Raw genomic sequence first — 25,481 nt, 5'->3', positions numbered from 1 at the left:
GGACTAACATACAAAAAATAATCTAGAGCAGCCCAGAAAACTTAACCTCACAATGACTGAAACACACTGGTTCACAACATTTATTACAATCCATTGCTTTAGACAAACCTGCTGTATGGTTCAGTAAAACCAAACCACATTGCAAGAACCAACCAAAATATTACGGCACAAACCACATCTCTGTAAAAGGTATGCAAGAGAGGTGAACAGAGGCAGAACCTTAACCGTGAAAGTAAGAGCACAATGGAGTTCCTCATATGTGAATACAGCTCTCCTGGTAGCAGATAACTAACGTAAATAAAAATCATACTAACAGCACTAAACCTAAGATGGGTAAAAATCAGAGCAATATTGTTGTATCTGTATACAAAGAATACAGGGCCTTGATAAATACCCTTCTGTCGTTCTCAATGATCTGTAAACACAACTCTCCCAAAACATCCTCCCTCTGTACCTGAACTAGTATATAAAGATCTATACAGAATGTGCAAATTGAATATAAGTATTTTTAGGCTCTCTTCTTCAAATAGAAGAAATACAAGGTTAAAAACACCAACACCACCCATCCCCTCTTCTCAGCTTCTACAGAAAGACATCAGTAGCAATACTGCCCAAGATCTCCAAATACAAAAGTAGCAAAACACTGGACCAAGAAATCCAAAGGAATGCACAGCATATAAACAATAAATACAAACACATGGAAAAATAGAAGAACAGTTATCAAGGGAAATTATTAACAGTGATAAATGAAAGTCAATTAGGACTCTTGCCAGCCTACAGCAGATTTGTTCCTAAAAACACACCCATGTAACAATGGCTTAACTAAACCTATGAAATTAGCTGAGATCCAGTTACACCTTAGGCAGACAGGCTTTATTACTTGATCATTAAGAGGTGGTATCTGACAGTTATATGTCATGCGCCATATTATTTAATCATTACATATTTATAAGTATTGCTAGACCAGAATGTTTAGAGTCAAAGATCAACTCAGTTGGGTTACTTGCTACTGCTGCCTTTTCAGTAATGATGCTCAGATTATTTCTGCACGAAACATTTTAATATCCCTAGTACCAACTTGCTAGAGATTAAAGATTTCGGAAAAAGAAGTTAGACAAAAATATTACAGCCTACAACGAGTATGGTACAATCCAGTTTTTGTAGTTAAGACTTCTGGCCCAAATGTAACTTCAGAACAGTACCAGCCTGCACAGAACACAACTGTTCTAAAGCATTTAAAACAGAGATATTGAAATAGTCTAGATTTTACTTCAGTGCTGGCAAGTGAGCCAGGGACTGAAGAACTTTATATACACAAATCGCAAATGTAGTCTAGAAGCTCAAGCAATAACTGTAGTTCAATCCCTTGAAAAGTTGTTTTACAGGGTGTTCTTCGCTTTTTGGTATGAGTGCAGATGTGAACTCAGAACACTCTCTAAACTTCCAGAGATGCTACAAGTGACCATGCAGTGCAGTGCAAACAGCACAGAAGTTAATTAAATTTACAGCTCTCAAACTAAAGTTTGTGTTTGTTTGTTTGTTTTCAAAAAAAAAAAAAAAGCAGCTCACCAGTGGTATCTACTACTTGCCTGACAACCCATTGTGGAAATTCTGTTTGTCAGAAGGTCAGGTGATAACACTGAATATCAATAAAAACATTCCTTTGGCCAGCATTTAAGTATTCCCATTACTGGGATGAAAAATAAAATTATTGTCTAGGTTGAGAAATAGGCACAGAAGCCTTCTCTATGCTAAACACCTGGTGATCTCCATGCAATGCTGATACAGCTGCAAAGACTTCAAAAGATTTTTATTTTTTTTGAAGAACTATTTACATACAAGACCAAATCACAATGTTGTTACTCTAAGGAGGTAAGCTTTATAGTAAAGCTTGACTTGTGAACACCCTACAACTGTCTGATAACTCACAAGGTTGGAGTGCATTACAAAGCTCACTGCTGATCAGTTTCTATTCTTCATCTGAGAGGTCCAATGTAGTTGCCAGCACTATAATGACATGGTTAAAGTCAATTTCTAGTAAATCAATACAGCCAGATAGGTACAGTCAGTCCATAGATACAAATTACTTCTACCCAGTGTAAGAGAACCTAGAAACAAGCCTCAAAAATCTCAGAAGTATCAACTTCTTAAGCCGTCACTTCTGAATTTCATGAGTGTTGGTATTATTGACCATGACAAGGTCAGGTGTCCAATGTGTTGACTTCTTTGGAGCAGAAATAATGCACAACTATTGCATTAGGGTATCGCGCAAATGCACTGTAAAGAAACAGAACACAAAAATCAATGTAAATACGAACAGTTTTCCCAAACATGCCCTTCAAAGCCTTACTGAAATTTACAGCATTAGAAAAATTCTAGACAAACCAATACTGCACATGCAAATTTAAATTCTGATACTACAAGCTACACACTAGTGACAAACTTGAATATGCAGAACAGTAAGTATATTCAGACCTACATTCATTAATATGTTTTGGAAAAAGGATCATTCCCTATCATTGTGAATGCTACTGATATATCAGAATGGTTCAAATCAACAAGAATGAATAAACCGATCGCGTGGCATTCCAATGGAGTTTCAAACCCAAAAAAGAAAAAAATGCAAATAAAATTTATCTTCCATACCAACCCATAATTACAGAATAGGGTATAGCAGAAGAATAGTTATTGGCATACAAGCATTAAGTGAATTAGTTCTACTTTTACATATCCTAAGATCATTACTAGACTACCAGAAGTAAATCAGCTAGGGAACCACAAAGCCATAAAAAGAGAGATTCCACATACATCTTCATTTGAGATTCTTTACATCATCCTCAATTCTAGCTAAAAAGCAGGTAGTAGGCAGAGTTCTTACAGAACATTCCAAATTCAGTATGACAAGTGACTTTTTGCCCTCTAGAATTGCAAAGTGAGATGTCTTAAGAATTTCTCAAGGCATTTTATTCTGCTTTATTGAAAGCAGGATTAAAACTCTTGCAATAAACTTCACTGACTGAACTTTGATGTTTTCCCAGCCATCGAGTGATATATTTTCTTAATTTGAACATTCATCAAATTTCTCCCTCATACTGCTGTTCTCTCTATATATAATGCACATTGAGTTTTGCAACATTCTTACTTTAAGTATACAGATTCGTATTCAATTCTGTTTCCCAAACTCTAAGGTACATACTCTCTTACCTGTTGCCTATCTTCTTTTTACATACAGTGCACACCTTCTCCTCTGTAATTATGCACTTCACTTGCTGATGCAAAATTCGCTCCTCCTGGACCTACAGGATGATAAAAAAAACTTTATCAAAAAGCAATGCCATGCTGCAGTTCCTTTCTAGCCTGGTGAAACTGAAAACCGTCATAACATTTGATTTTCAGTGGCTATATCTTTATTAGCAAGTTGTACGGTATACAAGAAGCAGTTCTGTAGAGCTACAGCACCATCTACAGGACTCACACCCCATATAAGGAATAGTTAGTTTAAATACTGAGTTTTGAAACACCATTCCAATAAATAACGGATGGTGGGTACTTACCCTCAGAAATTCAGCATGGAGAAGATTCTTGAGTACTTGATTGAATCTCTTCTTTTGGGCATTTTCTTCGAGGACTTTCTCTAGGAAAATTCGAATCTCACTAATCTGTGTATTTGCAGGTAGAAGGTTTATTGCCTAAAGCAAAATAACCTTAGTTAGGAAAAATTTTAAAGGAATAGAGAACAAAATAGAACAGAACCTGACACACTTAGCTTTGACAGTGTTAGTCTGTTCACATTCCTACTCCAGTATCTTCTAACAACAGTACAGACACTGAGTCTTTGTTACCTTGGTGGTATCCAGTTTGCTGTGATGCAGCTCCAATACCTGCAGAGCAGCCTGCAGATTGGCTTGAGGCTCCAGCACTTCCATCTTGATTGGCCCTAAGCAATGAACACTAGGCGGGGAGAGATACATCCGGAGAAGGGATAGATAGACCTGTTTCACACAAAAGGAAAGCTTGTGAAACCATTGCACTCATCCACAACTGACAATACTAGTAGAACCCAGAGACAGTACTCGTGAAGTTGTACCTACTCCATTCAAAACTCTAAAATGGTCATTTAAACAGGTTTTATCTAAAACTACAAAAAAAAAACCAAAGATGTTCAAAGCCTTTTAAGACTTACATTCTATGCTCACGTTTTTCTATTAAAGTAGTATTTTTTTAAACACATCTCTCTCATTTATCTTACATAACACACGTATCTTTAGAAAGCCGTGTCATTGATTTTTAACTCATGTGTAAATGTAACTGGGATAGGAACACAGTAGGTTTTCCTCTGAATTCCAAAAGAAATTTTCTACAGAATATATGCTCAATTCAAATGATATGGTAACATTCACAACAGAAAATAAAAATCAGTGAAAGCTAGTAAATCCTAACTTCCAAAAGCTTATACATAGTTTCCTGTCCACCTAAAAAAACTCCGAAGTCTATACAGAGCAAAAACTTTAAACTCCCTAACATGGCATGAACAGCCTAACACATCCTCACAGAAAAGGGAATACTGTAAAGATAAAGCTACTTACATCTTTGTTGCCGTCTTTGTTTCTGTCGTAATGTTTATGGCAGTAGCTAGAATAGAGAAGAATTACATAAAATGTAGGGACAGTTTTGGAACCCAGAGGATCATTCCAGAGAAATTAACATTTAAATGCTTGATTGCTGAGGCCATCCACATGAGATGACCATACATCCAATTCTGATCAATTGGATCAGGTCATGCAACACTGCCTTATGTGACAATGCTGAGAAAAGAGAGGTTTTGTGCAAGTTTCACACTTCCAATCAACTTACAAAGCTTTCATACAGAAACTAAATTTAATGACATTCAAAAAAATAGGAGGGGGGACAGACAATGTGATTGCATCTGAATCACAAGGAAAAGGTGTCCATTAGTGTACCACTACATACCACAGCTGAATGTCCTGTAACAACCATTTCATGAAACTAACTTTAAAAGAAGCTATGCTGAACAGCCCCTGCTTTTCAAACACATCTGTCAGTGCTGGCTAGTTTTATTTTCAGTTAAGTACTTTAGATTCACTTAGAAGGTTCCCTGGCACAAGGGATCCAGCAAAAAGATGCACCTTTACTGGAGGGCTGTGTCAAACTGAAGGTACTTAACTTTGCATCTGGGATAGTCAATCTCAATCACAAGAGAAGGGAAGCAAAGCGACATACACAAGTTCACAAACTAAAGACCAGTGGAAAGATGCATCTGACAAGGCGGAAACAAACAACTCATTAATGACAGTCATATTGCTCTAGACTAAAAGTACAGTGACAGAAAGGTAATCCTCAAGGGGATGATGTCATTATTTGTAATCAACAGATACCTGAAGAGCATGAAACTCAGGAAAACATGGAAACACAGAAGATCCTGAAGGCTTACAACACTCACTCCACATACAACAACATTTCGCTATACAACCTATTTGTAGCACAGTGAGCAAACTAACCCTTAAAAAAAAAAAGGAAATCCTTACTCTTCAGCCATGTTGGTGTCCTTCAAAATATGAACATAAATAAACAGAGCTTGCTCGTGCTTCCCCATACGACCCAAGAGCAGAGCACGTTCTTCTAGAAGACCTAGTGAGATAGCATGAAAGTCTAGTCAACAGCTACACAGAAAAATGACAGCAAAAGGTCCATTACTTCCATTACTGACCAGATTAACAGAAGGAAGCATAAGGTGTAGTCTAAGCATAGACTCAAGTTACACTGAGACTAAGTATACTATACACTAGAAGCAGTAACATTTCATGAATGCTTAAGTAATCGTAGGATACAATAAACTTCCGATCTGTTGAGCTACTCAAGGTCACCTAAAATTCAGGCTAAATATGTAAGTGATAGGAGATGCCACAAAGTCTTAGGCCGTCACTTAAAGGAAATCTGCAGAGACCAGAAACCCAATTCCGCCAGCAAAACCACAGCAAATATACACACCAGTGGTTTACAACAGACCTAGCCATCTTCTGTTTCCAGTTACCATAATTCTATAACAACTAAGGAAGTTCTGCTGTAAAATACAGGAAAAATGATTTAGTTAGTCTATGGAAATTGAACTCACCATCAAAGGGAAAGTCACTAATTAGTCGACTAGGTTCGTAACAGCTAGACTTCTCCAAAAAAAGAAGAAGTTTTTTCCGGTAATCCCCCAAGTCTCCTCCTTCCTCCCCAGCAGGCACTGGAGTTTTATCTGTATGAAATAAAGAAATATCAGCTAATGTACTACAACTATTGCACTACACTAGTACACAAAAGAAGATAGAAACAAAATTATGAGGACCTACATTCTGATGAACCTATTATATGGAATAAGAATCAAGTACACCTGAGAAACTAATTCAGCTCCCTAAAACATGTTAACCAGTGGCTGATTAGACAATACATGATTATTCAATGCCCTCCCCCTGCCCTTAACATGCAGAATAAAGCAAGCAGTAGCTGACATTTCTCCTAATCATGAACAAAGTGTAACTAGGTTCCTTAAGATTTCTAGGGAGGCAAGAAACCAGACTCCCTTATAAACCCACAACTTCCGTTGTTCCAGTTCCTTCATAGCATTTAGCGTATCTTCCCCTGGATATTAATAGTGCAGGCTTAGAGCAATACACTGTGAAGGCTTTCCCGCACCGTCCCATCCCCTGGTCTTCCCACCAGAAAAGGCTAAACATACCTGCAGGTAAAGAGTTGAGATATTCTTTCATTAAGCCCTGCACTTTCTCACAGTACAGCTGGATCAGACAGTTGTGAAAGTCTGCACCAATTTCTTCCCAGACATGAATGATGTGTTCCTGTAAATACATGTTTAGGTTCGGCTAAAGATACTTTCTCTGGAAAGTAATTTATTAAAAGCAAGCAACAATTCATTCCAAGCTTGCCTTTACCAAGCTCAACTTTAAGAGTTCATATTTGAAGTCATATTCTGCTTGCTCTTAGTTATTTTTCTCTGTACAACTTATGGCAAAGCTAGAGTTCTCCAAGACAGCATCATGCTCCAACACCTTGAGAACTAAAGACTTACATGTAATGCATACTGAACGTAATGCACTAAAACTAACTGAGTTCTTACCAGATAAGGAATAGCCAAACTTTTAAAGTTTTCTATCAAGAAACTGAGCACTTTATCTCGTGGCAAAGCTTCCACTTCAGGGAGGTCTTCTGTAAATATCTGTAAAATAAAAATTTATTCACAGAATATATTTTTTTTTTCTTAAACGTTACAGTGTATTTTATCTGAGACACTGAAGCCCAGCATATCACCACATAGGCCTAAACAGTAAGCAGAAGTATTCAAAAAAAAAAAAACTGAGCAGCTTATTTAGGCACCTAGAAGCTGTGTCATATCTGAAATGGTTAACAAACATCCCCACTTCTGCCCTAGCTAGCACTTATCTTTTACAGCACCCAGCACCTCCTAAATACAGGAAGTCAAAGAAAAGTTAGAAAAGCAAATTAACATTTGACATTTAAATATTAATTTAGGCTCTTTTACAAAAATCGTGATATTTAAAAAACATTAAATGTTGTATCAAATGTAAGGGTTCTTAGCCGCTTATTACAACGTAAGGTATTCGAAGAATGGAAGAAACAGAAGAAAAACTGAAAAGCTGTCCTGCTCTATCTACTGATAAGCTTACCACAATACTGAACACAGACAATACCATTTATACACTAAGCTGGATTTAACGTTAACACATGGATTCTTAAATCATACACTGTACTAAGAATCTCAATGACAAGGTACCTGTTTAAGCCAAACTTACCTTCAGTCCATCTTCAGGAAAATCTCTTAGCACCCAGACAGAGTAAGAAAATACTAAATGCAAGTTCTCTGTGCCTGGAACACAAGAATTAGCAGTGCTCAGTGTTAGACTCCTGAAGATCTACCTACTCACAACACAAGCAGATGCTTTCAGAGCTAGCAAATCTTCATTTACAGAAAAACCCTTTTTTGTTTTCTCCTCTATAATCAAGGAAATCACATTCCAGGTTAAAGGCAATTTCATTACTTCGCAAACATGATTTCAAACAGGAACAAGTAATGACACTGTCAAATTCTAAACACCACAGAATTTATACAAGTCAGACCAAAACCTAGCTCTGTTGTCTGAATCTCTTCCCAAACATTTTCCCTTACGAACATCAGCCATTTGTTTTTATTAGGGGAGAAAAACACTATACTTTTAATTTGTGTAATTTCCTTCAGACAGTTTCCAGACTTTCAGTCTAATGTCTTTATAGCAAAGGGTCAAATATTTCATAATAAGTAGTAAATGAACAGCTGACATAGGTCCATCAAGATGAATTTATCCAAATGACAATCCTTTAAAAAAAAAAAAACCAGAAGTTTGTTTTGTAAGGCTATCTGAATGTCACATACGCATCTCATTCTCTAAGAGATGAGTGGCGTTAGCAAATTACACCAGTGAAAAAGAAGTGTAATGTAAGAGACATGGCATAAATAGGAAAGGTCTCAGTGTCAAGGTAAATAATGTTTACCTTTGAAAAAACATGTTGCTAACGAGAGCCAGCAAGAGCTCTTGAAAGTAATAATAATAAAAATATATATTAATCAGATTTTACCAATAATTTAAGACTAGGAAATAAACCCCTCATAAACCACTCTGGATGGTTGTGTCTGCTTTACTAGTACTGTGATACATCAGAAATAAATGGTATCATTGGATGGGAGAGGACTATTCTCATCATCAGCAAAACCAAAAACGGCCTTGGAAGTTCACAATAAATAGTCAACCAAGCAAATTGTTTGTATGACGCTGTGAACAGCAACTCAAACTGTTAGGTTATGACCTAGATTTCTCTATGTACAGCAAACAAAAACTTCATAAAGAATTCTTCATCTAAGAAAAAAAAAACAGCAGCTAGCAATAAGACTCAGCTGAAAAGCCTAATCCAGAAGTCAGACTTAGTCAGTGACAGCAGATCAACACTGGAATAAAAGACAAAATACTGTGGCATATTCTCTACCAATGAATTTTTGTTATTTTTCTTTTTAAATGAGAAATAAGGAATGTTTTCCATTAAGATACTTAAGTTTAAACAGGACACACCTGAAATTAATCTTTAAAGTTTGCATTATGTAAGAAAACAGACTAGATGACAGGGGTGTCCGTTAGCTTGATAGTACCTATCAAGTTGCTTAACAGTAAAATAACCAAAGCCCATGAATAGTTAACATCTTCACAGAAACAACGCTCTCCATCATTTACCCAAATGCTGCAGATATTGCACTGTCCTCTCATGACCCTTCAAAGGTGAGTTGGCTTTCTTTGACTGATCCACCAGTACCTGTAATGCTTTCAGAAAAACGAAGAGATTAATTCCTTTGCAACCATGAGTATCATTCCAAATTGAACCAAAACAAAAAACATATATGTTTCACATTAGGCTACCTGAGAGCAAAAAAGCTTTGTTGTAAACATGCAGGTCAGACAGGTAAGGAATTTCATCAGATTCAGTAAGACAGATTTCATCACAGGACAGACCCAGAAACAAGTTCTCTTCAGGAAAATTATCTTCAGTGGGCTGGCAATAAAGACTCAGGACTAGGAGTACATGCTCCTATCCCTTCTCTCCTCTCCCCAACCCAACATCGTACCTACCTTTCTCATGCAGACCTTTCTTCTCATACAGTATTATCAGCTCACTGTATTTGTGTGCCTTCTTTAGTACATGCTCACTCTCCTCAATATGGCAGTGATTGTTCTCCAGACGTAGCAATGGTGCCACAAGTGCTACATTTGTCTGCAAGCAAAAAGGGAGCATTCAAACATACTTCTAACGTGCTCCTCCTAAGCTCATAGTACACAAAGTGAATTGAAACAGAGAAATAGCACAAGAAGTGACTGCTTAACTTCTTACGTCAAGTCTCATCTTCCTTAAAAATTTCTATTCCGTAATTTGTTAGAATAGCAGAAAAACCAATACATCGGAGCTATTCCCTTTCTAGAACACAAGTCTACTTTGGAAAACATTGTTCACAAAGATGACACCCTTCTGCATTTAACAATAAATACAACACAATAAGCATTTCTCAAAACTTCAAAACACGTTGACAAGGCGATGTTCTTTCGACAGAGGCAGCCACCCAAAACAGACACAGCTGCTTTGTTTCACGAAACTGCCTCCTGACCAATGAGGAAACTAGCTAAGACTAAAGACTCCCAGACCATTTTTAGACCAAAGTGAGATGGCTGTGGGAGAATTTTGAAAATACCTCCTTATCCTCCTCCTCAAATTTTCCTTCTAAAATACCAATGCATTTTATAGGGATGACCTTTAAGCCAGTCAAAAACTCACATGGAGGTAACACTTCAATAGTGTGGTATCAATGATTTGTAGCAGCTTCTTTTTGGATTTGATTGTTGGTGTTCCTTCCATAAGGGGCGAAGTACTGGATTGATGGTCAGAATCATTTAGCTTCTTTACCAGTTGACTTCTTTTCTGGAGGACGTAAAATGAAATTTTAACATGGAAAGGCAATGAATTTCTCCATTCCACCCCAACAAACATATCCCACCAAGTAAAAATAAATTATATCAATTTAATAACTTATTTTATCAATCGGTTCCTAAAGAATTTTTATAATTTCTAACTATTCAACACGTTTCCCACATCATTTAGGTGTGTACATTTGTTTTGAAAATTTATACTTTTGTAAGACGTCTGAAGTCTCGAGAAAATCATCAGAAGGAAACAGTTAACCTGAACAGAGACATTTTAGAGAAATCAGTAGACATTTAAAACATTTGGAGGACAATCTACAATTTGAATCACTATATGCAAAAAATATGCCCCTTAAAACACAAGCTTCCTTTGTCTCGTAAGAATGGCAACAGAACAGTTCAGAGTCCAGTTGCAAGAAAATGACAGGGAGCTATAGTACCCACTACCTCCTATTCCACTTTTTAATTCATGCTTTTGACCCATCTCCTGGACAGAGTGCCCTCCATAAAATAATCATAAAAAAAAGAAAAAAGATGAAGAGCCCAAGTCCTTTTTGAAAGGCTACTGAAAATAAAATACTAGACTCACATTTGGATCTAGTCCATGAGTAAGTTTTACCCAGACCTCACAAAAGTCACATGTCTCTCACATATCTGTGTAATGTCTCACATCTTCCAATTTCACCGCTTTTTCAGGGCCTGCTGCCATAGAATTTCCAGCCATGAAGACAGCCTATTAAGGCTAGCCTGACAGAGCTGGAGTAGGCAAACTGCTTCCTGCACAAAGCTACCCAAGCAAATACACTACACCTGAATAACCCTGCTCTAAGAACAGATATACGAGCACTCACTTGAGTTAGGTAGTCTATCAGAGCTAAATGTGCCTTCTCCAACTCTGCCCCAGAGAGCCCTGGCAGGGGGTTGGGATACTGTAGCTGTTTCCTGTAATCTGTGGGCAGGAGGTCAGGATACAGACCCATCACATGAGTGGGATCTAAGCAAAAAATAACTAGTATTAGTAATCATTCATAACATACTATTTTTGCCAACTCTTAAACATAACTTGGCCTTTGAGTACAGTTAGCTTTCCAACAGAGTTGTTTGTTGTCAACTTGCAGTCCACAAGGTTTCAGGTAATACAACGTGCTTATTATAAAAAATAAGCTAAAAAGGCAAAAGCAGCAAGAGAAAGACTGTTTTTAAGTCCAAACAGAACCAGTTTCAACCTGCGCTCTTGGCACACACTGAAGACAATCCATTATAATCCTTTTACTGCTCTTCTTGCAGAATCCCAGCACTAACAACTCTGACAGTAGGACAGGATTTCTAGGAACAAGCAATGTTTTAAGAAAAGATTTACTGGGCTTTCGAAACATGAACTGAATAGCACTGTCTGCACTAATGAGCATCCATTTTCATGGAGTTTAAACAAATTCAGAATTACTGTCCTCTAATTTATGCTCTAAGTATTTCAAGTTCTAAGTCCTTCTCTTCCACTGTAGTTTTCAAAACTAAGTATGATGTTAAACATCACCAAGGAATGTAAAAGTTCTAGATTTAAATGCACAAGGGATGTGCTGTCAACAAAGAATATCAGTCTTAAGCACTATTCTATGGTACAGTCCAATTTTCAGGTGGTCTTGCAATTAGTACAAACCAGAGGAATAGCAGAGACTATTTTGACTTCCAAAATAACAGAAAAGTTTCCTGGCTTTGGTAGCTTAGTCCATTAAACAGGAAACAGGGCTGAGGGTCCTCATCATGGTCAGAGAACAAGGTGTAGCAGATGTACAGAAGTTCCTAATTTTCCTTTCCAAAATACAAGATGACTTTTGACAGCTGTTGAAACCCTAAGCTTTAAGGGTCTGTACATACCATATACATTGCAGAAAAGGTTACCAAACAACTACACCCTGCACAAAGGGCAACTTCATGTTTTACGTTAATTAACTTCAGTTACTTTAAGTCAAATACTATAACCAGTATAAGAGGCAAAACAGCTGTGTAGGCTACTTTCCATTCAAAATGAGACTGGTTTGCACAAGATGATACTATTTTAAAACAGAACCGAAACATACAATGATCTTCGAGCTTCATTTCATCTCTCCTAACCAAAGCAATCTTAAGGCCAACCCAAGCATTTACCTGTACCAAGTTTGGCAAAAACTTGCATGGATTCATCAAAGCGCTTCTGACAGAAGAGGTTGAAGGCAAAGAGGTTCTTGATGTGGTGTATTTGTTGTCGCTTCTCACTATCTGAATCATCTTTCATTTCCTACACACAAATTGATAAACATTAAAAACTTTGGGCCATCACAAACGATAAGAAAAGCTCTAGATAAATAACAGAAGTATTATCTTTTGGAGAGATTATGAAATCTAGAAGCCTGCCTTATTCAGAGAAGGATAATCTTCCCAAGTGAACACCTCTGATACTGATTCTCATGTGCTACATTTATTGTGTCTTTGAGATAACCTGAAAGGTTTGAAAGCTATTTCTGGTTATCTAAATACTTGCTATATCATAGCAAGTCTGTCACCATTCATTTGCCTTTTCAAATTTTTTTCCAGTTAGCAATACAAAAGGCAATTAATTCATTTTAGTGTATCTCTAGAGAAGTTTTTGGAAACCAGAAAAACCTACAGCCGTAAGAGCAATGTAATTAAACATACCACTTCGGCATCTCTAAGAATTTACTGTTTCAGGAGTAACACAGATAACTATTACAATAATTTGCAGTCATTTCACTTCAAAACCAAAGAATTTTGAGTACTTACTGCCAACTGCAAAGCCAATTCAAATTGTTTATCCTGAAGAAGTTGCTGGATCTGTGTGGCTATGGACACTGGGATGAGTCGCCAAACAAAGTGATTACTTGCCACGTATATAATATTTGTCCTGCAAAGAAGTCAAAAGGTCAGTTACCAAGTTCCAGCACTGAGAAAGGAGCAACACTCATACAAACAATCCTGGTTAATACATGCACGTATCAATCAGATACAAAGGCAACTTAAGCAATATTGCAGAGCAGAACGGAGCAGAAATATCAGATATTCATACAGAGCATATATGAATATAGAGCAGTAATCAGATATTCACAAAGATGCCCAACTCTACCATAAGCTCCTTGAAGTACAGCACCCATCTTTCTGTGCATAAACAACAACAGACTGCTTCAATGCTGCTACTCAAGCCAGGGGAGTCAGAAGAGCTCCTATCCCAGTTTTTCAGCATGCTACCACACATACAGACAGCTCAACAAAAGCAATCATGCTCTACTTAGTACCCTCCAGAGGTGATGAAGCGTGGTCTCTGTAACTCAATACTCTGTACCAGCAGTCGGGGTTCAAATGTGCGGATCTCCACATACCTTGGCAGAACAGCAATAATGTAGGGAGGCTGGTGCTCTATTTGCAAAACAGGTGAAAATGTAAGTTAATTGTTCTCTCTTGAAACAAAGCAAGGCTTCCTTTTTTTTTTTTTTCCTCTTCTTGAAATGCATGCCTTTTTTACTTATTAACAACAGAAGTCAATGCCCAAGGCTGACAGCAAGTTGCTAACAAGGCTTTTTGTTCATCTTTCAAGATACAGAATTCCTGTGGCACTCAGGTACCCACAAAAACTACAATGCTTTAACACACTGCCTTCCATTTCAAATCTTGTCCCTGTACAGGAATAGGCAATAATGCCTGTTTTTCAAGAAGGAATCAGGCAAGCAGACTAGAAGTAAAGAAGGGGAAGAAACAAAAATAAAGAAATCGAACTCTCCACAGCTGGAAAGTACAATTTGAAATACTTTAGAAACATGCTGTCACACTCCAAACCCAGCCAGTTTCTAAACACCAGGAATGCAACAATTTTAATCGCTTCCAAAGCAGTAAAGGGACAAATAAAAAAATTTACTGTTAATTCTCACCCATGGCTATAGGAATATCTGTCCAATTCAAGGCACATTTCTGGGTACAGATCCCTTCTTCATTGAGCACAACAGTTAGATCATCTTGGCCGACTGCAACTTTTCCATCTGCTACAGGGGCAACCAGTGGTTCCAACTGCTTCCCTGTTGGAAACAGTTCTTTGATGGATCCTTTTCCATCCACCTAGGATAATAAAGAAAACAGAAAATACATTGTTAAAAATAACTATTTCAAACATGCAGAAAAGCAAGTATCTGAAAGTAAAAAAAAATCCATACCTAGTAGAAACATTCAGAACCCAGATTAAACACTAACAGGACAATTGTGATTTTAAATGCTAGCAACAGTATTTTCTGCATATCAACACTTCTCTTGCTTGTACATCATTTAGAAATAAAGAATTACTGCTCTTGTGTCTGAGGTGACATATCCCTATTACTATGGCAGCAGCTGAGCACAGAGATTATAAAGGCAGATAAAATGTCTAGCATCACTAAACATCACTAAGAGGTCCAAACACCTCTTGGAGTAACTGCAAGATTTAATTTGGGCCAAAACTTTAACATTGTTTGATTTCTAGCATGAGTAAACATTGCCACATAAGAAACAAACTAAAAGTAAAGCAAACTCCCCAGCCTTTTTCCCTGCCCTAGTTTCTCATTCTTGTGGCCACACACTGTCCAGGGAATTGAACTCAACCACACCACCACACACATAAAACCAAAAGAAACAAACAAAAAATCAGAGATGTTTCATGAGTTGGTCTAACAACTCACTGCTGCCAAAATGGAGAATCTTACTCCCTCAACTCCAGCTACATGTTCCTGTTGCTTCTCTTGCATTACAAGTCAAGCACTCTTATAAAAATCACCAGCTAGCCAGCAGAAAACAATTCCATAAAAGCGTGACTATTTTTAATGCATATTTGGTGAAATGAAGCTATTCAGTGATGGGCTGGACAAGTAACAGATCCAACCTGAAGTAGACACTTGGACAGCAATTCTCTACTCTGGTTCCTTGAGCAGCTGCACAAACATTTGTACCACTAAAACAGCAGGAATCAAAATCTACAAGAGGGATACAGAAATGCACCACTTCCAACAGCAGTATCAGCTTTAAATGACTGTAAAATTACCGCACCGTTTTCCCATCAACTAAAAAACAGAGTTGCCACTGTACATATGGTACACCTCATCCTCATCTCATTTTCCTATAATACAAGCAGAAGCCAATTTTAAAGGCAAAAAAGTGAATCGACTATAGCTATCATATGAAGCATAAGTGGAGACTATAACACTAAATTAACAACAGTAAATTTAGAGACATTCAAACAGAAGCTGCCACAGTTCAGCAAGAGAATCAAAAAAAAAGGTAAGTTGCTCTTTGTCCCAGACAAGAAATTATTTGTCTTTCAGTCATTTTAGAGTTAAGTCCTTTCTTAAAACACTAGATAAAATGTTTACAAAGACTGCTGCCCAACCAAAACATCTTTTCTGATGTCTTTTTTCTGCAAGAGCTTCAAACACTACATCCAACAGTGATAAAGCAACTATCAATTCCTGACAAAACCTCAGTTTAAAGAGGACATATTTAGATTTACCTTTCCAAAACCACATAAAACAGGAACACCAAACACTGTTTTTCATATAATCTACCAGCTAAATTCTTGAGTGTAGGAGCATCTTACATAGTGCCTACTGCTATTCAAGTCTCCTTAAATATCATATTCTAAAATCCGTTCTTACCCGTATCAGATAATAGTCCCTCTTGAAACCTACGCAGATTGAGTTTTCACACCAGGCCATAGACTTGGGCACATCAGGTACACTGAAGTCCCCCTGGGGAAAAAAGTCAAAATGGTAGTTACAAGAGAAAATCAAGTGACAGAGTGTAACAGACAGTACTGTTGTTGACATTGTGTTCCCCAGCACACATACACCAGACTTCTGCTGGCCAAGGAATAACAGTATTCAACTAACAGGCCAAATTCACACAGAAAAAAAGCATGCTGCAAGTCAGCTGTGTAAATGCTACAAAAGCAGCATAGCTGAATAAGCAGTAGAAATATTTAAAGAATTATCACTGTGGTATTCAGAAGTGCAGTTCTCTGCGCTTGTCAGCAACTACCTTCTGACTTAGGACCCACTTCCATAGTGGTATTGACAGGTATATATTTATAAAGGCTGCTTGCTAATGCATTTCACTAACTTACAAGCACACTATAGAACACAGCCTTTGACTTACTTCATGAAACTGCATTAATGCCATCAACTGTGATTTAAATCCTGTATTTGTACTTCTACATGCTGCTGTTTTGATAAATCACTGCAAAGCCAACAGGACTCAATGCTCTAGAAGTCAGTAGTGCCTCTAATAGGGATTCCACAAAAAGTAGTAGAGTCCCGGCTGAGGCATGCTAGACTATAGAAACAGTCCAACTCACCTGTAGTTCATGGAACTCTCTGTCCTTCCAAAAATAAAGTTGTAACTTCTTCCTCACTGCCACACACATTCTCAGCACCTCTTCCCCTGTATCTGAATGCTGTGAAAATACAGACCTAAACTCATTAATACTAGAAGGCAAAGAAGATAACATAAACCCCAATGAATCCTCAGTGGCAGCAAGGCTGTCAGCTGACAAGTGGCTTTGTTCATCCACACCAGAAAGGGATTCCCTAAACTTGGAAACACAGAGAGAAGGCAAGCAGGGTATCTGAGAATGAACTTTGTTTAGATGGCAAGAATTGTGACACCAAGGAAATACAAGAATAAAAAAATAAAAAGAGCATGGAAGACAGGCACATGCAAACAGAAGATACATCGAGAGCTATCAGCCCAGCCCTGAAGACCAGGATAAACAGCTTGAACTCTGTGCAGTATAGCAAAGGGGAGGAAATGGAACAATGCAAAGAATGTGTTACACTGATAAAAACATTAATGGCTATCTTTTATATTCCACCCTGATGGAAGTTTCCTGACAAGAAACAATAGCAAAGTTAAGTGCCTATACACACACAAACAGTAAGGCACTTCGGAATGACCAGATTTAAATGTGCCTCAAAAGACATCACACCTAGGAAGCTCTAAGTACTTACTATAAAATACTTAATACTAAGCTTCCCATGGTGCAAAGAGATAAAAGTACTGATGAAGAGCACTAACCCACATCTTCTGATTATAAACAAGATTTCTGAATAATACAAGTAGGCTGAGAAAGTCAGTTAGATAAAATTAAGTCACTCAATTAACAATAACACATTAACAGAAAATAGCTGTACCTCATCAAACCATTTTATGGCCTGAATCTACCATAACTGCCCTGGGAGTCCTTGGGCCAATGCAGCTTAACAAACAAAAATGCAATAAATATAGTGATGGAGATCCTTGCTGTAGGGAACCATTGTGACCTAGTTCACCAACAATTTAAGGGATGGGAATGGTTTTTACATTCAAGAGGACCTTTCAAAAAAAGGGCACCTTCAAACTTACCACAGGATGAAAATGACTTCAAGTTTTCTATTAGGAGGTTCAAGGCTACAAGCACAACAGACATAGGAATATACATAACAGAACACAGGAGGAAGATTATGGGGCCTCCAATCATTGCCTTAAGGAAAGCTTCAACATCTGTTACATATTTATTTTAAGAAGCACCAAGGAGCTTGTAAGTTACACAAAACTAATGAACGAAATCTATACAGCAACATAAAAAGGTACACTTATTACAAAATGGTAAGGACATCTGTGCCGCTGTGTTCATCCTCTTACCTGAAGATCACAAGTGAAGAGAGACGCACCTTTTGCCTTGGAAACTGTAGTGATTTGTTGAAATGTCAACAGGTCGTGGACATAAATGTTATTTTCTGTTTTAAACAAAATTCCTATTATTTTTCAATATTTAACACACATTGAGCTCATTGCTTATTCAAACAAATTATCACAGTTTATGTTTACATAAAAAGAAGAACTTGTGAGAGAAATTAAGAGCTCCAAGAAAGAAAAAGGAACATTTTCCCAAAAACTGAAAAGTGCTGAGGCACAGAAAGACATGCAGAAGAGAAGACTAACACCAAGTCTGCTAAAATTACACGAAGGAACTGAGAACAGGTGCTAAGCAAGCAGAGGAAGCGAGAGTGGGAGACAGCAAACAGACCAGACTAGAGCAAGTTCATGATGGGAGATTGTATGAACAAAGACCATTTTGAACTGGCTCCTGAAATTAGTAGGAAGTGAGTAGTTGCAAATGGAGGATGCTGTGGTCAAGTTTTTGTACGCACGAGGACGCAGGCAGCAGAAATCTACGCATGCTGGAGTCGGAAGAGCCGGGACTTGGAGACCATAAAGAAGGGAGTAGCAACATAAGCAAAAAAAGACATAGGAAGATCATAAGGCTAAACAGAAGCCAAAGACAAGCAAATTTAGATCTTCCAAAGGAGAGTAAAAGATCACTATATAATAAACTGAATTTGGTGCAATACATCTCAGGTAATTTTCATACAGAAACAAGTTTGGACAACACAAGTTTTAGCACCTATCATATCTACGTGTATATATATGCCAATACATACAATTTTATATATATATATACACACACACAATTTAATATATATTTTTTTTCCATTTTTAATCACAAAACTTGTTGTTAATACTTTGTTCTCCAAGTTGGCTTGCAACAAGCAAAGCTGCTTCTCATTCTAAGCTGCATAATGCTTCCTCTGCAAGGTGAAAAAGCCTGAATACCAGACAATGACTTTCCAACAACTCGAGCACTATGCACGTGCGGAAGGAGTGCAATTGTTGGCCACATGTTGCAACAGCAAGAGCTCACTAAATATTACAACCTTTTCTTTACTTACCTAACAGACTGACCAGAATTTTAAACTGAGAAACAACATGAATCTGAAAGAAAAAATTCTAATTAGTGGTTCCATTCATAGACTATACCTCTGAAAGAAGCCTGATTATAGATCAAGAAAATACATCTTGTGTGCTCTCAAAATAATTAAAACAGCAAGGCAGCTATCTATGCACAACCTTCCTCCTAGATTACTGCAGCCCCTTTCACTTACACGCAATTTGTCAAGTAGCACATAGAGCTTGCAACCTAAGCTAATAGAAAACGTTGTAGTACATGGTACATTACTAGTACAGGTGTACCTCCGAACACATGCACAAGCATTGCTGCAAGAGACTGCATAATCTTTTTTGATATAAATCCTCTCCTAAGTATCAATGTAGTCAATGAGCCAAGTTCTTCCAAAAAAAAAAAAAATCAAATAGAGGTAAGACTGGCAGTAGATAATCAGATACTTCAGTTCTAAATTCCAGGTAACAGGAATTATATTCACATTGCCACATTTCATTCAAGAGTCAAATTAAGTATTGCAGTCTGTTGGTATATTAACATAAATTTTATAAATATTCTCAGTCAGAGTAGATGAAGATTTACTGCAAACAACAGCATTTCCATAAAGGCCAGAAATAAACCCCTACATCCTAACATTTCTGTTCTAACAAACAAACCAAGCATATCGCTATTATGGGAAGACAGTGGGCAAAAACACCAGGCTGTGCTGCCCCTAGAAGAATCTACATCTTCAGGATTTTTTTTTTTAAGCTTAGCACAGATTCAAGTCATACATTTGAGATTTTATTTCTTGGCTGAAAACACTGGAAAACTTTTCCAAGAAAATGTTATTTCCTACCTGCTGAATCTTTTTTGAGAAGTTCTTGTTGGATTTCTCTAGTGTCACTTCAAATCTATTGCAACCTACCAAAAAGATTTAAGATAGTATGTAAACTGAAGTTGCCCTTAAATTTACGACTGAATAAAATCTTACACTGAATAGATCACAAAGAATTATGAAAGTAAACTTGGCCACGTGAAGAATAACTCTTCTAAATATTTGGGCTATCTTTAACTTAACAGCTAAATGCATCAGAAGATCTTCTACATAATCAGGTGAAAATTTAAATTATGCTACTTGTGCTTGTCTGAGAACCTCATCAACAGTTATGTTTTTGCCTTGCTGGGATTTTAGGTTACAAAATTTATTTTATTATTTTTTTTGGAAACCCATAGATACAAAGATACCCATAAAGAATCTATCCACGCCAATCAAGTATCAGAAACTTAAAATGCTAGGGAACACATCACTGCAAAGTAGACAAGGAATAAACATTACACCACAAGGGTTTAAAAGGAGTTTTATGGATAAAGACTTACAGACACTTTCTGATGATAAAACCTCTCCTGGCACTGATGCAAAAAAGGGGGAGAAATTTACCACGTGAGATAAGACACTAGCAACTCAAGACTAGCACGTTCTGATTGGAATAGATGGCCTACAAGTTTCCGAAAAAACAATCTGAACTCAGTCTCAAGAATCCAAGTAGCTACAAATGAATATCTTTCCAAGAGCTGATGAACTTCGAAAGAGATGTTTGTTTTCTTCCTCTGCTGTCCCACACTAGACTACATTACTGTGTTCAATAACATGAGTTTCTAAATAATAGCAGATATTGCAAAATACAAATCCATCCAGTGAAAATCAATTTTAATTAAATTTCAAATAGAACAGTGCTTTTTGTGGCATCTCCAGAACAGACTATGAACACTTATAACTGTCTAAGAGAGAGAAAGAAGAGTAAATATACAACAGAAATAGTTAGGAGGGCTCCTTCTCTCCCATCCCATGATGCTGATGGGCCCACTGAATAAAGCTGCTCTTTCATTCGTTTACTAATCCAGTCTTTTATTAATAGATAACAAGCATTAGACTTCTGACAACTAGCACACTGTCCACTTCTCTGCATGTTTATGCACAATGAGTACTGTATTCAGAGAAACTATACTAACTTCCTGCAAAGAGAAGGTCCAGAGACCTTATATAAAGCATACTTTAACACAGGCAACAGGATAATAGTACCAGCTATCCTTCCCAAACACTTTATAAATGGTATGTACACTTCTATCAAAGATCCCATGCAAATATTCTTTCAACTCTAGGTAGGAAAAATCAGCAATTGAACATATTTGTGGTAACGTTACAGCAACATCTGAATTGCATGAAATAAAATTAAAATAATAAATTTTTCGTGACATACTTAAAATCAACTTACCCATGTCTTTCTTGATCCTGTAAAGAAGAAGATGCCCTTGTTTGGTACCAACAAGGAGCCACTCCTCTAAAAAGAGTAGAAAGGAAAGAGTCTAATCATTACCAGCAAAGACTTTCTTGGCTAAGCAGCGTTTATCAAAGCACCTGGAAACATGGTTCAAAAGCCAAAGAGGACTTCATGTGGTGACTGCACACAAGTCTCCCACCATCTCGCTAGTGCTGGTGATAGATAGATAGCAGCTTACATTCTCAGGAGATGATGGACAAAAATCAAACAGTAAAACAGAGGCTGCAGCCAAAACATCACATCCTGCTTATTCATATGACTGTGAAGATAAAAGCAATTGCATCTTTTGTACAGTCATGAGAGGAAATAATCTATTCTTCAGACATAGTCCCAGAGTGGAACACTGCTACGTAACGGAGAAAAATTGTCAGGAAGACAAACAAAGATTTCTGCCTTTTTTTTTTTTTTCCAAGAATTAGGTTTTTTATAACAACTTTCTGAAATAGTCAGCTATGCCTGAAGCAACTGTAGTGGCTTTGCTTAAAAAGCATTTGAATTGCTTGGACAACCAACAGTCACATTCAGATTTACAAAAGAGAACCGAACTCATTTAGATACAAACTCTGGCAAAGTTTCAGACTTTGAATTTACAGCATTTACAGCATGCAAAAGGCATAATATCTTTACCAGGTCTCAAAATCTGACTGAAAATTTTCCTCCTTGCTTAAGATCATATAGGAAAAAAGTACATACAAGTATTTCTTTCTACAGCTAGTATCTCCTCACTACCAAAGATACTTGTATTTTAATTAAGTTTTGTTTCCTGCAAGCCCTCCCTTCCATTGGTTGAGGGAAAGGTTTTAAAGCCAAAATTAAACCTTTTTATGCAACCTTGCTGTCACGGGCCCGTGGGCTTTGGTTCCTTTCACTTTGGCAAAATAAGTGCTTTCAAAGAGATAAAGTTTAAAACCTCAACACAAAAATAAATGATCTTCACGTCTCCTCTACTACATAACTCCAAACAACTCATGCTCAAACGTGGGAGCTTTATTAACGTTACAGTGTTCTTCAGACAGATGAAGGGGTGACGATTCCGCAAAGCGTGGGGGTTTTTATTTCCAGTTTTGTCCCACTGTGGCACATCTGCTGGAAACTGCTCAAGCGCTTGGAGAAGCCTCAGCGCTGCGCGCAGACCGGTCGGTGCCATCACCTGACTAACAAACACCTCACCCGACAGGCCCCACACCACAATCCCTACATTTTCAGAACACTAACGCACACAAACGGGCTCTAAAATCAAGCTTTCAACGCCTTAACGAGATAAAAATCAGGCGGAATATAGACTACGGCTGTTCTTCAGCGTCGAAGCGGCCGCGCTCCCCGGACCCCGAGCCTGTCGGAGGCAGCCGCCCCACCGCCGCGACCCCAGCGGCCCCAAGGAAGGAGGGCTGGCGGGGTTTCGGCCCGGGAAGCCGGGGGAGGCTCACCCCAGGCCGCCAGGCAGTCGATCTGCAGCGGCAGCTTCTCCAGGATCGGCACATGCTCGAAGGCGTCGTGCATGGCGGCGGCTCGGCTGGGCCCGACTGCCGCAGCGCCCGCCGACCGGAGGCTGGTGGGGCCGTACGGGGCTCCCCCTTCTCCGAGGCGGCCCCGGGGGTGGCTCCGCCGCCGCCACGGCCGGCGGCTCGCAGCTCCCCGCCCTTCCCGGCAGCCTCCGCCGCCGCCGCTTCCGTGCCGGGGCTCCGCCCGCCCGCCGCGGCCCGCCCCGGCCCGGCCCCGCCGTGGCAGCCGCACGCGCAGCCGCTGAGGGGAGCCGCAGCAGCGGTGTGCAGTTGGGGCCGACCCGAAATGGGGCTTGAAGGTATGGGGGTTGTTTGGTCTTCTCGTAATAACCTTAAAGCGGGGGAGGCTGTAAAGACAAAAATTGACCTGCATAGCCTGAAGAAACCAGGTGAGAACAGCAAAGTACCTCCCGTGAGTAACTCTTTCTGGAGGTCCTAAATTTCTCCTCTCTTAACACGATGGCATGTGCAAACTGATGTTTTATTCCTGTTAAAAGACTGAAATGCCATTGCAGATGAATTAATTTAGCCAACAAAGTTCACCCTTCACAAGGAAATCTTTGCCTCATCGCTTCCAGAAGAGGTGCAGCTGCATTTATTCTGGTACAACACTGATGAGCACTGACCAAGAAGCTAAACTATCAACGCCGAACAAAAAAGAAGTACTGAGTTCTCCAAGCATCTTTGCTGACAGGCTGCTGTTTGAGAAAACAGGGACTAAAGATGGTTTGTGGTGGGAGATGTAAGTACAGGAATAGAAGAGCAAGTGAGGTACTCTTACATCCAGCTTCCCTGCTCAGGGATGAAGCCTAAAGCATGAAACCATGCTGTCGCATCTTCTTCACCCATAATAGAACTGATACCTCCAAAAGGAAGTACGGCTCAGGCACATGCCTGGTCTCCCTGCGTAAGACTCCTCCAAAAGGGAGAGGAGCATAGCACCATTTAGTGAAAGGAAATGTAAGATTCAGTATCACCAGGTAATAAATTCCTTTGCATGGGAATAGCTGTAATCCATTTCTACCAGAGCACAAATTGTGCATGAGGTATTGGCCTTTTCAGCCTTAAAACAGCAGCATACTTTTCCATTAGTATATAACATAAAATGACATAGTGATCAGAATGATTAAAAAAAAATTCCAAACACACACCCCCATGCCTGTTACATAACACAAACATACTCTGTCCTACCCTGGGTCTTATGATCTTGACTCACTGTGTGCCTGTCAATCCTGTTGCATTTCTGTGCCACACCATAGGATCTCTTACTGCTTGGTCTCTCCTTTACAGTTTCTAGCAGAAACATCACCATAATAAAAAGCTGGTCAACATCATCATTTTCCTCACTACTACTACTTTTAGTATTCCATGTGGCATGTACATGCTACAACAGTTGTATCAGTAATACCACGGCTAATCTTCAGAAACAAAATCCACACGTAGAACAAAGATTAAAAAAAAATCTCCCTGCATTTGAATTGCTGGCAGTGTGCATTCACAACTAAGAACAGCTTGTTGAAGATTTTTAAGAAATTTGGATACTGACTGCACATACTGTTTCTATATACTGTTCTAATCATTAAAAACATATGCAGATACCAGACCTAAAACACATTTTTTCCTTCCTGCTCGTTGTTCATCGGGCCTTCAGAGTGGTATGTACAGCTTGCTGTAAAGTTACAATACCTGATTTGAAAGAATGTATATAAATTTTACTTAAGTCTGTGTAATTAAAAGTTAACAATCTTGCAGGATTTGCAGTTTCATGCATTCATACTTTGGGAACTGGTCTCCAATAAAAGCTTAGCGTATGACTCCAAGTAAGCGTAAGTCTGCTGCACATGAGGGAACAGATGTTATTTACCGAGGCTGCAGCAACCCTGACAAATAAGTGGAAAAAATAAAACAACTATCTAAGGGAGCAAGAAGCTATAATCAGAATATCTAATGCAGCGAACGACCTATGGAATTCAGAACAACTTCTATTACTGGTGGAAGATACAATAGGGATAGAAGGGAAGAAGGCAAAGAGGACAGGTCAAACCGAATGTAGCTGTAGGCTCAAAGTATCACACCACTACTATATTTATTTTGATCTTTAGATTATTAAACTTGGACTAGAATCAGGGAAACCATTTAAATCTTAGTTTTGTTGAGAAACGTATGATTTACCCTGTTTGCTCTTCAGTAAACAAGCTTAATGGGGACAAAAAGAGCTATTAGAAAAAACTGCGTTATAAATGTAATGCCATAAAGAGTTAAGAAAAAGTGAGGGAGTTTTGTGAAGAGCTTAATACTACTTGTTCTCTCATGAGTAAGAAAGTTGAAGGAAACAATG

At 38.4% G+C, this 25,481-nt stretch overlaps 1 protein-coding gene across 2 annotated transcripts; it reads right to left on the bottom strand.

The window, feature by feature from the left end:
• Positions 1–56: 56 nt before the first annotated feature.
• VPS39 (VPS39 subunit of HOPS complex) lies at positions 57–23,312 on the bottom strand. 2 transcript variants are annotated; one of them, XM_083837539.1, is made up of 26 exons: positions 23,069–23,312; positions 21,576–21,641; positions 20,159–20,223; positions 19,310–19,352; positions 18,731–18,781; positions 18,222–18,316; positions 16,897–16,995; positions 16,199–16,291; positions 14,453–14,636; positions 13,823–13,943; positions 13,314–13,434; positions 12,681–12,810; positions 11,387–11,529; positions 10,390–10,533; positions 9,693–9,834; positions 9,300–9,386; positions 7,833–7,906; positions 7,139–7,237; positions 6,743–6,860; positions 6,134–6,262; positions 5,547–5,649; positions 4,587–4,632; positions 3,843–3,992; positions 3,555–3,689; positions 3,205–3,296; positions 57–2,277 (listed from the first exon to the last, which is right to left on the bottom strand). In XM_083837539.1, the coding sequence occupies exons 1-26, from the start codon at positions 23,139–23,141 to the stop codon at positions 2,202–2,204; spliced, it is 2,679 nt and encodes an 892-aa protein (XP_083693665.1). In that variant the 5' UTR covers positions 23,142–23,312; the 3' UTR covers positions 57–2,201. The 2 variants fall into 2 exon arrangements, with proteins under 2 accessions (XP_083693665.1, XP_083693666.1); XM_083837540.1 differs by lacking the exon at positions 18,731–18,781 and having other exon boundaries at positions 23,069–23,311.
• Between the last annotated feature and the right edge of the window lie 2,169 nt (positions 23,313–25,481).

This window comes from Anser anser (genome assembly GCF_964211835.1).
Source record: "Anser anser genome assembly, chromosome: 5".
Classification (NCBI taxonomy): Eukaryota; Metazoa; Chordata; class Aves; order Anseriformes; family Anatidae; genus Anser; species Anser anser.
The sequence above is the reverse complement of the archived record's forward strand: the minus strand, read 5'-3'. Positions and strand labels throughout refer to the sequence as shown.

Excerpts from the sequence above, each read along its gene's own strand:
- VPS39 (XM_083837539.1), bottom strand. The coding sequence starts at position 23,141 with ATGCACGACGCCTTCGAGCATGTGCCGATCCTGGAGAAGCTGCCGCTG. Across the intron at positions 18,317-18,730 it reads TTTCTGCTGCCTGCGTCCTC|AAAATAACATTTATGTCCAC; the intron begins GTGCGTACAAAA and ends TGTTTAAAACAG. Across the intron at positions 16,996-18,221 it reads TCTTCACTTGTGATCTTCAG|CATTCAGATACAGGGGAAGA; the intron begins GTAAGAGGATGA and ends GTATTTTCACAG.